This window comes from Symphodus melops, assembly GCF_947650265.1.
Source record: "Symphodus melops genome assembly, chromosome: 8".
Taxonomy (NCBI): Eukaryota; Metazoa; Chordata; class Actinopteri; order Labriformes; family Labridae; genus Symphodus; species Symphodus melops.
In genome coordinates this window covers 1,932,212-1,944,807 of record NC_136698.1, presented here as the reverse complement: position 1 = coordinate 1,944,807, position 12,596 = coordinate 1,932,212, and the positions used below count along the sequence as shown (strand labels likewise).

At 45.5% G+C, this 12,596-nt stretch overlaps 1 protein-coding gene across 1 annotated transcript; it reads right to left on the bottom strand.

Annotated features, from left to right (window-relative positions):
* Positions 1-1,657: 1,657 nt before the first annotated feature.
* LOC306828648 (interferon regulatory factor 4-like) lies at positions 1,658-10,919 on the bottom strand. Its single transcript, XM_079351186.1, has 9 exons — positions 10,790-10,919; positions 10,356-10,693; positions 9,529-9,715; positions 9,181-9,257; positions 8,168-8,306; positions 7,972-8,073; positions 7,031-7,408; positions 5,439-5,551; positions 1,658-4,337 (listed from the first exon to the last, which is right to left on the bottom strand). The coding sequence occupies exons 1-9, from the start codon at positions 10,821-10,823 to the stop codon at positions 4,176-4,178; spliced, it is 1,530 nt and encodes a 509-aa protein (XP_079207312.1). The 5' UTR covers positions 10,824-10,919; the 3' UTR covers positions 1,658-4,175.
* Between the last annotated feature and the right edge of the window lie 1,677 nt (positions 10,920-12,596).

Genomic DNA, 12,596 nt, shown 5'->3' with positions numbered 1-12,596 from the left:
CCTGCATGGATCATTTAGAACAAACCGAGCTGTGCTTTGAAGACACCCAGCTGCAGATATGTGTACAGAAGCTGACAGGGACAAACTCTGACGCTGTAAATGTTGAACCCGAGTAAACCTCTCTGCATATCAGAGGGCAGTTAGTCTGCGTGCGTGTCGGTCCATTCATCTCTAGAACTCCAGCTCATCATCTCGCTCATGCAGTTTGTCACATCAGCGTCTCTGGGAGGAGGAGGACGAGGGCGGGTGCAGGGCGGGCTCGTTCAGGGTGGGGAAGGGTGAAGGGCCGTTATTTAGGAGGGTAGCACACACACACACACACACACTCACACTCACACACACACACACACTCACACACACACTCACACACACACACACACACACACACACACACACTCACACTCACACTCACACTCACACTCTCACACACACACACACACACACAGACAGAGGAGGCTGTGAATGGATCCAAGAGGAAGACAGAAAGCGTGAGAATGGTCGTGGGTTGAGGCGACTTCCACAGAGAGCGGTGCAAACAGACGGCGACACGCCCACGCCTCACATGAGAAAGTTTTGACAGAAGGGTTACCTGAGGACAGCGGTGAAATTCAGACTCCACTCATGATTGTTCCATTCATACGTTCAAGTCATCTTCTGGCCTCGGCTTTGTTTTCGTCCTCGAGCGTATCGGTTTCCCGTCTTACATTTAGGGGAAAGCCGTGCAGGGCCGGCAGACGTTGTTTTGATTCTCTGTGTTCTAAATTTAGCTTTCTGTCCTCCCACGGATTCATTCACAAAAAAAAAAGTTCAAAGCTGGAACCTTTATCCGCTCTCTGTTTACAGTAACGAGGTGAGAAGGGGGACTTTTTTTTTTTTTATTTTGCTCTTTTTATACGCCAGAATATCTGTTCCATTCAGGAGAAAAGATGACAAGACGTGCAAAACACCGTTGGACTTTGATCTGATTCAGCGTGTGGGGGTGATTAGAAAGGAAGGAGAAATGTTGACACATCAGAGAAAATGTGATCGAGCTCACCTTTTCTGATCAGACGACCACGCTCCACTTATTGTAACGGTTATCCATCCATACATTTGGATATTCATATACTGACACTTGAACATGCAGTCTGTGGCGTTCAGGTCGAAGCCCGTTGGTGCTTCCTGAACGTGTAAGTCTTCCAGTCATAGTCGTAGTCTGAGTCGTATCACTCAGCTCAGCTGTCATCACATCTTTGTGCATTTATATTGATTCTGCAAAGGTGCACTGCTGGTGTCTCAGTGTGTCATTTCACAGCGGGAGCTCCACATACACGAAGGCCTTGTTCACATTGCATCTCCAAATCAGATTTTCAGCACATCTAAATTTTAATTTTTAATTAATTTTTTCGCCCGTCCGGACACAAAAAGCTACATGAGATCATTTTTTCCTAAATCTGATTCCTTCACATCCGACTCAATCTGAACGTCTCGGTCGCTTCACTGTGTCTCCTGCATCACTCGCAACACGACAAAAAAATACAGACGACGTAGATCCAGCAGGCCGGAAGTGAACTTTGGTCAGTGAAAGAAAACCGCAAGGATAAAAACAAACGTAGTCAAACAGACGTGAGACTGATTGCATCAGAAATAACTGATTTACTGATGATAATCACACTTCTCTGTCATCCATTTTTCTGTTGTATTTCCTGGGCGTAAATCTGTTACCATAGAAATCAGTGTGGATTAAACCATGTCAATATGGACAGGCAGATCAGATGTGGTCACTTGCAATCGGATTGGATTGGATCGGATTTGGGCGGCAGTCTGAACAAAGCCAAACAGTCAGATATCCAACCCACTCTCCTCTCACGTTCGCCAATTAGAAAGCACCGAACGGCAGACAAAATCGTCCTTTTGCTCGAGTCACCCGTGTCCTTCATTGTACATGCTAATGTTAGCACCCTTTGGTTAGCATGTAGCTTCATATTGCGTGGTCTAAAAACTCGGCCCGTCCGTGTAAACATGATGTAAACACGGCTCTGACAGCAACACAGCCGGCGAGCTGATCTCTCGTTTCAGACGGTCAGGACTTCGGCTGTATCGTCTTGTAACGTGTTTCACATTGTGTCTGGCTCCCTGTGAGGTTGTAATGATCGCATTAATGATCAGAAATAATGATTAGCTGCTCCTCTGAAGTGTTTACAAGGTCCTTCCCTGGCGGCCTTGAAGGCTTTACTTTGTGGATTCAGAGTAAAAAGTGTTTCTCATAAAGCGGCCTCTGTCATGTGATGCTATCTTCCCTGCTCTTCTTCGTTATTTGCGAGGGTTTTTTTGTTGTTTTCCATGAAAGTGGAAACAGACTGTAATCTGTGAGCAGAATGCAGGAAGGCTTTCTCTCTCTTCGGCGTGCTGCGGAAAGCGTGGCCGACCTCTTCCTCTCCATTTCCCCCACCTCCTTGTGATGTCATCACATTGTTTGTTATAATGAAGTGTTTGATTAACCAGCCGCATCCTGCATCTGAACTGCACTTCCTGTTCACACATACACACACTGACAGAACCACAAGAGCTCACACACGCTGAAACGCAGAGGTCGTCAATCTTTACATTGAAGCGTTTTATTCTTTATTTACAACAGAAGTTCTCTTTGTCAAGGCAAAGAAAAACAACAACAAAAAAAAACATTCAACATTTTTTCTCAGATTTTTATTCATTGTCTCTCAAATATCTGATTCAAAACTAATAAAGGTTTTTCAAGAAATCCTCTCCCTGAGTTCAAACTTCATTCATAACTTATTCTCAGGCGGTGAGAGTCATTTCAAATCCTTTACAATCAAGAAATCTTTCCACTATTAAGACGTGATCAGCAAACATGAAGCTAACGAGGACGATCCGCTTAGTTTAGCATAACGACTGGTGAGCTAACAGCTAGCATAGCATGTTCCCAAGACGTTCTTTAAATCCATTTTTTTTCCTGGTGTAATATCTGTTCGGGTTTGTGCACGTTTCACGACTTGTCGCTGATGAAGACATACTTCATTGATCAATTTAACCGTCTGTTGTTGAACAAGCTAGACGAAGGCTGAAACACACACACACACACACACACACACACACACATGCACAAACAGGATCCTGTGGACATGCACTGATGGAGTCAGAGTGAGGGGGGCTGCACGCAGCGAGAGCTCCGGAGCCCATCAGAAGACGGGATCATAGCGCTGATAACAAAATCCACTGGAGGCTTAGAGGACGACCAGCGAGAACTATTCAGTCTCTGTGGATTTCAAAGAGTTTTTAATGTTGCTTAGACGATTTTCAGATGCTTTTAAGGTTTGTTCTGTTTGTTGTATTCACTTTGGTTTAACGTCTTTGATGAGCTTTATATACCTGAGAGCAACGTTTAAACCCCAGTAAGTGTTGGTGCTCGCCTGACGCTTGACATTGAAGTTCGGGTCAGTCGAGTTCACTCCTGAATCTTTGAGCACGCTTGTTGTTTTGCAGAGCAGGATTTTGGCTTGAAGAGGTTTTAAAAAAAAAAAAGGTGACGATGACGACGCCGATGAAGGCCACAAGCCGAAACAAGTCGGTCTAATTTGTTAAGAAAGCTGATCTTCATACTGCAAGTGTTGTTGGTCGCTATGGGCTAGACACTTAACCCCTGGTAGCTATTGCAACAACAACAACAAAAACACCTGAGTTGTGTTTCAAAGGTTTGATGAGCACATCGTGTTACCCGTTAGTCAGTCCACCTGTTTCCCTTTGCTTCAAATCTTTGTGCTAAGCTAAGCTAACTGGCTTCATGTTCACTGGAGCGAATATTGATTTCATGATCTAACAAAGTTGAGGAGACATTTTAATGAAAATGTAAAAAAAATCCCCTGAAGGCACTTCAACATAAAAAACATATTTTTACAGTACAATCACCTGAGCTGTCAGTTTTTCTCTGGAAAGTCGGAATGACAATATCGATAGTGCACAACAACGTCCTGAGTACAATAAAAAGTCACTTTGGTTTGAGCACATACAAACATGGAATGTCAATAAATGTCCGTAAGTAAACGCCGTCCGAGGTCGTCCTCGGTGGGAGAAGGTCGTCCGAGGTGGCAGAAGGTCGTCCTCGGTGGGAGAAGGTCGTCCTCGGTGGCAGAAGGTCGTGGTTGCATCTGAACCTTTTCCACAGTCTCTTCCTGAGCTCACTCCTGCAGGCTGCTGCTCTGGTGGTGTTGGAGGGCTCTCTGGTAGTCCTCAGAGGGGTTTACGAGCTCTGAGACCCCCGGGTGCTCGTAGCTGCGGTAGTAGTGGCTGCCCATCTGCTGGGCGTAGTACAGGAGCTGCCTGGCAAACAGCGGCTCCACCTGAGACATCAGACGGGACACACAGGTGAGTGAGAGGCTTTACAACAACCAAAGACATTTTCCTCTGAAGGTAGTTTCATGAGCTCCAATCAGACTCGAGGTAATTCAACAAGACATTCTCAAAGAGTTAAAGTAAAAGCTGGCCGATAGCCGATAGCCTATAGCGGTTAAGACACAGGCCCAAGTACAGAGGCGATAGACCTCGTCACTGTGGGTTTGAATCTGTTAACCAAGACCACAGTGCTCTGAGACAAGACCAACACATTCAGGGATCGGGACCTTGAAGAGTGCGTCTAACACACAGCTGATTGTTTACGTGTGTATTTGTCCTCGCCGCGCACAGCCTTCTCTGAAACAAAGCTGGATGAGTTCTTGTAATAAAGAGTCACATGACAGTGACAGAGGAGATCAACTGCTGGATGTCTTCCATCGTTGGGTTTGTTTGTGTCGCGTTTTTCTCCTTTGTTGAATTTATGAGTAGCTGTTAGCGGTTAGTGGTTAGCTGCTAGCGGTTAGCTGTTAGCTGCTATCATGTGATGCTAATACGTAGCGGCTTTCGTCATCCGGCTTACACGCCGCCTACCAAATAGGACACGAGTGGCTGTGGAAACACAAACGGGATCGGGCTTAATCGAACCAAACTGTACCGATCCGTACCGGACTGCTGTGTGGAAACGGGGCTGAAGTCTCCAGAGCAAGGCCAATGCTGAGTGCTGGCGACCTCTGCCCATTGCTGCATGTGCCCCCCCCCAAACTTTGAGAACGGTTAAAGCTGAATGACCCCCCCCCGCCTCTGTGTTTTGTCTCCAAGTGTTCGAAGACTAGAAGTGCTAGAAGCAGGAATTAAACATTATAACTGTAAAAAAAAAAAAAAAAAAAGTTCTCACACACTTTCAAATCCTGATTTTCAATTTTTAAAACCTCTCGTTAAACTTTCAGGACTCAACTTTCAACCTTTCGAACCACACTTAGATCATTTCAGATTCTGCAGCTGTGATCTCTGAGCCTCGCAGTGAGTCTCATGTTGAGTTGAAGGTTCAGCCACAGCAGTGTGAGTAATCGGAGCTACACTCAGGTGATATAAAAGGGCGCCGTGATCACCTGGACTGTAAGGGTCCGTCTTTGCCTCTGCGGGTCCAGACACTCGTCTCCGAAGCTCAGCAGGACCTGGAAACGAGGCGGCGGACGACCGTGGAGTCCATAATTCTGGATCTCTGAAAAAAACAAAAAAAACAACCCACAAAGGAAGAAATTTGAAAGATGCAAAACTTTGACATGAAAGTTATCTGATCTTTTAGATACAAAAGAATTCATCAGAATTTCACTTGAAGAAGCAGCAGCGTGACCTTTGTGAGGTCGAATGGAAAGTCCTGCTCATACCACGTATGCAAATGTACTGATCTGTCAGACTTCTTTCACAGCTGTTAGTCGAAGCATGTGGGCGGGGAAGAAGTGGCTGTGAAGAAGTCATGTGAGTGTGACCTCATCTTGAGATAATACTGTAAACAGCCACAGCGTGAAGCTCATATCCAACTTCTGAAAGAGACGTCGAGTCAAGTGTGGACGTCTTCTAGAAAGTGTACGTTCATATCTGGACTTACTGGAATGCTAAATGCTAAATGGATGGTAAAGGGACTTGAGCTTGTGTTGCTCTATTTTCTAGTCTTTCACACCTACACATTCACGCACTGATGGTAGAGATTACGATAAGAAGAGTAACTCATCCCATTCATACACATTCACACTCCGCTGATGAAGCAGAGGGAGCAACTAGCGGTTGAATATCTTGTCCAATCACACATCGGACATGCGGTTGCAGAAGCTGGGGATCGAACCCTCGACTTCCAAGTCGAGAGACTCCGCTGATCCACAGCTGCCCCCCCCCCCCCCCCCCCCCCCCCCCATCTTACCTCCCTTACTTTATGTTCTAACATTAAATACAAATAAAAGAGAGGCAGCTAAACCCTTCAGTTTGATTCAGAAGCTTTCCCATTTACAACCATCGGAGACCTGAACGTACAAATCTAAGAGCTGCAAATGTACACATCGTCTTCCTCCATTTGCACGTGTTCTTGTTTCACATGTATGTATAATAATGTATCATGTACAGCTACTGTTGTGGTTCAGACGCAGGTTAGAAATCTTTCCAGCTGTCGCACATCAGACATATTTTTTCGAGAAGTCTTTCTAACGTTTTCAAACTGTTTGTTCAAAGTGATTTTAAACTTCTGGTTGAAACTCAAACTGTGAAGACGTTCATGTTCCGGTGAGCTGGACGTCCTGTGGGTGGATTGTGATGCTCATACTCTGGGACTAACGTGGATGGTAGGGTTGTTGCTTCGAAACGATTCGCTCCTTAAACTGTGGAGATGTGCTGATTGTGAAATGTGAGCGCTGATACAGATTACAACAACATTTTAGCAGATGTGTCATGACTTCCACACGTTAGGTGAGCTACATGCTAGCATTAAACTGAACACCGACGCCAGGTCATGCTACACTATTAGCCGATGTCACCCTCTCTGCTTGTAGCTTCTTAATACATCTGACCGCGTTGACTTGACTTCATCACCCTGGCCTTCACATGCTCCTTCTTATTTCTTAATTAAAAGTCTAAAGGTCATAGGTCAAACAGAAAAGAATCAACTGTGATGAATGGATTGGTTAGCGCTAGCTGCTTCCTGCTGTCTCACCTGTGAGGAAGTCCTGCGTGTGCAGGAGTGTGCAGGTGACGTCTCGCTCCAGTTTGTTGGGTTTGTCTCCGTACTGGGACAGCCCTCCCTGCCAGTACACTCTGCTCTGACACAGCCGCCGAGCGTTGAGTCCCTCTGGGCCCATCCACAGTAACACGCCCCTCTCCAGGTCGGACGGGGGACTCGGGGGACACTCGTCGGTCCTCCTCTGGGCGGTGAGGCTGTCTACAGGCAGCGGGATCACCTCCCGACCACCAGGCTGCATGAAGTGCTTCTCCTCCGGGGAACATGGAGTGATGTGACACCCCTCCGGACTGGACACGGTCACCTCCCTCACCAGAGAGTCGCGGAAATATACAGAGACATGCAGGCGGAGGTCTGAAAGGAGGAGAGAGGATGACACAGGAGCAGGTCAGTGACGTTTTCTTCTAAAATCCTCCGCAGTACAGAACAGTGTTCAAGTTTCACTGTGAATGAATCTGCAGTTTCACCAATTTCACACGCTGTTCTACCAACGGCTCAGGCTAAGAGGAAGAGGACGGTGACGGATGTAGCGAAGAAGAGAAACTAGCAGAGTGAACATCCGTGCAGAGTTACACGTATCGTTAACCAGTGTCTCGTGTTTCGCAGCTTTACTGGGTGAAGAACGTCGTCTGACCCAACTTGTGCTTCAGGCTTGCATACGGATAAATAAAAAAATCCATCTCACACCAAAAAGCTGTCTCTACAACGCGCCGTAGACGCTAGCAGAGTCACATCTGCGTAAATCCAGTAATGTTACTGAACTGTGTGGGTCGACATTTTTGGTCTTCTTTGGTTTCTCACAACTCGGCTCCTCTTGCTCGTCAACTAATGCACGTGATCTCAGACCAACGATCATCTTTCTCTTTCTGATTTCAGGATGTGCAGACAACCAAAGTGAAGTGAAAGTGTGGCTTTACCTGAAAGGGCCTCTGCTGATCTGATGCTGGCGTCCAGGGTGAAAGGTGACGTCTGGCTGTCAGCAGGGCTGTACGAGTAGATGGAGGCTCTGAGCTGGTATCCTGCACGCACACAGACCGACAAACCAGAGCTTAACACAAACACGTTTACAAACTTGTCAAGGGTGAAGCGGTGAAGTGATGTTCTACGGCGTACCGTTGTCGACGGTCGGGCCCTGCCACGGCAGGCTGCGGGGCGGACAGGGAAACTGAGTGTAGGGCAGCTCAGACAGGGAGGGCGGGTCCTGGCAGTAATCCCTCCAGGTACACTCTGCTGAGGGCATGTACTGAGAAACCTGCACACACACACACACACACACACACACACACAGTCAGTGCAACGTGCAAACACTTCTCCTGCTGCAGGTTATCAGCTGAAAAAGTGAATCTGAACGGTCGAGTCTTTGCACTGCTCCTTTAAAGGATGACAAATATTTACTGTTCATAAATTAATTCTATTTGATGCAGAGCATGTATCTGATTAAGAGTTTGTAGCTTTTTCTAAACTGAAACTTTTTTCCTTTTGCACAAACAGTAAACAGCTTTTAAAATGAATAAAAAAAAAAAAAAACTAAATAAAGAAAAATGTGGATATTGCATAAAAAGACACCATAGACATGGAACAATATGCTAAAATGAGTAAAGTCTTATATGATTCACTTTTCTTGGGTTATTAAATCAAGTTAAAAAATCTCCTGGAGGAAAAAGTAAAAAAACGTGCACAGAAATGTATTCTCATTTATCAATCAGAATATTGATATATTGTCTGAGTGTGCATGAGCAGAGAGATCAAATCTATGAAATATAAGGAATGGAGTAATTTCATTTTAAACTAGTAGAAGATGTGGATGATGGCAGTAAACGCTGGGTTAAGTATTTCTCAAATCCTGCAGATGAAATGTGCTGACATCCTCTGCTCATCACTTTCATACTGTGAGGACAAACGTCTCGATTTTATCAAAGCGTTTCCAACATTTTGTGACAACACCCGAAGCTACAACTCATAACCTGTGACCTTCACTTTGCTTGAGTCATTCATGCAATTCAGCTCATGCACGCTTTCTCATCCACTATCTCTGTTTCACATTCAGCCTCTCTCTCTCTCTCTCTCTCTCTCACACACACACACACACTCTTAAACCCACCCCTCTCATTTCCCATCAAAATCACCTGAGGTTGCAGGGCGGGGTAGGTCGGGTGCATCTGGTAGGTCATTGGGCTCAGTGGGCTGTCCTCCTGTCGGGGTCCTGAACGCAGCACATAAAAGAAGTTAGACTCATAAGACTCTGCACATGCAGGAAAAAGTCCACACCTGTTGACATCGTGCAGCGTGACCTTCACTGCACCAGTGAGGAGTCACTGACCTTTCATCAGTCAGTAAAGGCATTCACACAGAATTTCCAACTTTGCTTATTTTAATTAAACACAATTAGTCAAAGAAGTTCACCCACCCACTCACTCAAAGAGCAACAAAAACTCCAAAGTGTTGTAGAACAGGTGCCTGAGGTTTGGACCTACTTTTCTTGGCGCCCTCAGGTATGATGCGGTACACTTTGTACGGGTCCGAGATGTCCAGCTGGCTCCTCTCCACCAGCTCCTCGAAGTCGTTGCTCTTGTTGAGGGCGCAGCGGAGGCGGGTCTTCCAGGTCGGCGGGTCCGGCTTGTCGATGCCCTCCCGAAACTTGCCTTTAAACAGCGCCCAAGCCTGCAGACACAAGCACCGGGGAAATGTCACCCATGAGCCTGGGAGTAGCCCACCGTGCAGCATGTAGCCGAACAAAGAGCCTGCAAACATCCTCTTTGATACAAACGATTAATCGATTCGAGGCAGCCTCCCCACTCAAAATTATTCACAACAATTTCAGAGTCTCAAATGTGAATATTCTTTTTTTTTCGTTTTCTTCCACGGTGAGATTCTGGTGATCTTGATACTTTTTCTAAGGACTAAATCACATGTGGTTGTTGAAACACTGAGTCAGGCTTTGTTGCACATTTTCAAACAATTGTGCAAGCAGTGAGCAACAAAGTCGGCGATTAATCGATCATAAATGTTGCAGCCTGCTTCATGTTGCAGGTTTTAATAAATTATGATAAATTAATAAACGTTTAATGAGGACTTTTTAAAATTGCATGTATTTACTGCAGAGTACAAGCATGGCACCTGACACGAGAAAACTTTGTATGTGTTTGAAATGAGGAAACTTGAATCTAGATTAATAAAATAAATAATATCTACGTCCTATGAGAAGTTTGAGTCAGTTTACAGGCTAATAAATAAGTTCACATAGTTCAGGTAATGAGTTGTAATAATGGATGAAGCCGGGAGGAGGCTGCGGATGTTTCACCTTAAAAAGCGCGGCATCCTCATCCCGGTTGTAGTCCTGTTTCCCGGCGTGTTTCCATGGTATCCTGAAGATGCTCTTCTCGTCGTTCTCCCACACCAGCCCTGGATATTTCCCGCAGTCCACCTGCTCGATCAGCCACTGGCGCAGCTTCCCGTTGCCGCTGCTCCCGGAGCCCGTGTATTCCATCTCTGCGTTCATCTGTGCGCCCTGCGCCCTGTGCCGCGCCACGCGTCCACTCGTCCGGAGGCTGAGCTCTTTCAAAGTGCTGCTGTGTTGTTGTTGTTGTTGTTGTTGTTGTTGTTGTTGTTGTTGTTGTTGTTGTGAAAGTCCTGCTGAAACTTTTCACGTTTAGAAAAAGTCACTCTCAAAACCCCACGCAAACTAACTTATGAGCCACTTGTGAGCCCTGGAAGCGCATGGAGCTGCTCTCTTACCTGTGAAACTCGGCTCACTTTTGAAATCACTCATTCAGAAAGCCCTCATCTTTACGGCGCGAGCGCTTAAATCCTCCACCAAACAGCATGCAGCACGAGGGGCGGGTACAGAGAGCCGGGGATGCACCTGCTCTCTCTCTCTCTCTCTCTCTCTCTCTCTCTCTCTCTCTCTCTCTCTCTCTCTCTGTCTCTCTCTCTCTCTCTCTCTCTCTGTCTCTCTCTCTCTCTGTCGCTCTCTCTCTCGCGCTCTCTCTCTGTCGCTCTCTCTCTCGCGCTCTCTCTCTTCTGTGAAACTTATCAGCGCGCGCGCAGCGGCAGATCTCCAGTAACCTGGTAGGGGAGGGAGGAGGGGAGGGGGGGGGGAAACCCTGCCGTCGTCAGTCAGAAGTGTCACACACCCGCACACGCGGAAAGTCATCACACTGAGACGAAAACAATTCTTTGAAATGAAGAACTTTCACGAAAAGTCATTCCAGAGTGGTCCTGAAGAGATGCGCATCGGCACATATTTCTCCCTGCACTGGAAGATTGTGATCAATAACACCGAAATGTACCAGATTAGATTATTATAAACCGAGTGCCTGTTATTGAGAAACTGTCTGTTGTCTAACGACTTCAGCTGATTCTAGATTGAGATGAATAAACACATTCAGATTCTTCATTAATCAGTCCGATCATAAACTTACTGAGAAAACAATCTAAAGTCCTGAATCTGAAGTCAGTTTGACATCGACAGGCCCATCTAACTACCTTCCTGTTATTTACACATTTCTTTATAAGAAAAAATGTCATTCTTTGACCAAACAATACAAATGAACAAATGTAAAATCCTTCAGAAGAACATTTCATTAAGCAGCTTCATTAATTAACATTCCTCGGTGACATTTTCAAAGCAGATCACAAACTAAGTTTTATGTCACAACAACAAACAACGAAAAACCTCGTCGTCATATTTCTTCAACAAACTAAAGCTGTCTTTTAAACATCATGTTTAGTTTAGATTCCTTGGTTTCTCTGTTGAGATCGTTTCCTGATGTTTTCTGGATTTTTTTTTACGAGCTTTAGACATCACGAACAGAATACTGAGATCAACATATTCATGAGATTTAAATAACTTCCAGTGAGTGATGGGGTTTGACTTCCTCGTGCTTCGACACAGATATGTCAGATATGAAAGAATCATCTCAGCAGTTTTTATAAAGTTCACTGTAAATCACAATCAGTCCTCCCTGTTTCACCATCACTGACATCAATATCAGATATCCGTCTGTTTTCACACTCTTCCAGCCTCTTCCATCAGTGTGTGAATGTGGAGGTGAGAAAAGCACTACAGTATTAATTTAATCAAACTAAATCAACATTTTTATTCATTGCTTTATACTGCACAGAGAGCACACGTACATGTCTGTATTGTGGAGCCATCAGGGGTCATTGCAGGTGTGTGAGTCCCTGTGAACAACAGACACACAAAGCATGCCTGATAAAACTGTGGAGGTTGAAAGGTCGGGCGAATACTTAGACCAACTTTAGTTCGATGTCGACGCTGACGCAGAGAATCATTCACCTTTTAAGGAAAGTCTTCCTCAGTCAGTCCCGCAGTACTTCTTTTATTCAGAGTCTCCTTTGTTTGTCTTTCTGTAAGCAGCCTGAGAGTATGTTAGCTTCTTCTGCTCATGCCCTCTTCAGTGAATCGTCTCCGCAGCCATCACAACACAACAGCTGTAAAATGAACCACTGCTGGAATGTGTTCATCATCTCCGAGATCAGATCGCTGAACATCCTTTTGGTCTCGTTTACATCGAATCGG

What these genes read in the sequence shown, in the direction of transcription:
- LOC306828648 (XM_079351186.1), bottom strand. Translation starts at nt 10,823, where the DNA reads ATGAGTGATTTCAAAAGTGAGCCGAGTTTCACAG. An exon ending in ACCCCGCCCTGCAACCTCAG is followed by an intron (nt 8,307 to 9,180) that starts GTGATTTTGATG and finishes GTGTGTGTGCAG; the next exon opens with GTTTCTCAGTACATGCCCTC. An exon ending in GGGCCCGACCGTCGACAACG is followed by an intron (nt 8,074 to 8,167) that starts GTACGCCGTAGA and finishes GTGTGCGTGCAG; the next exon opens with GATACCAGCTCAGAGCCTCC.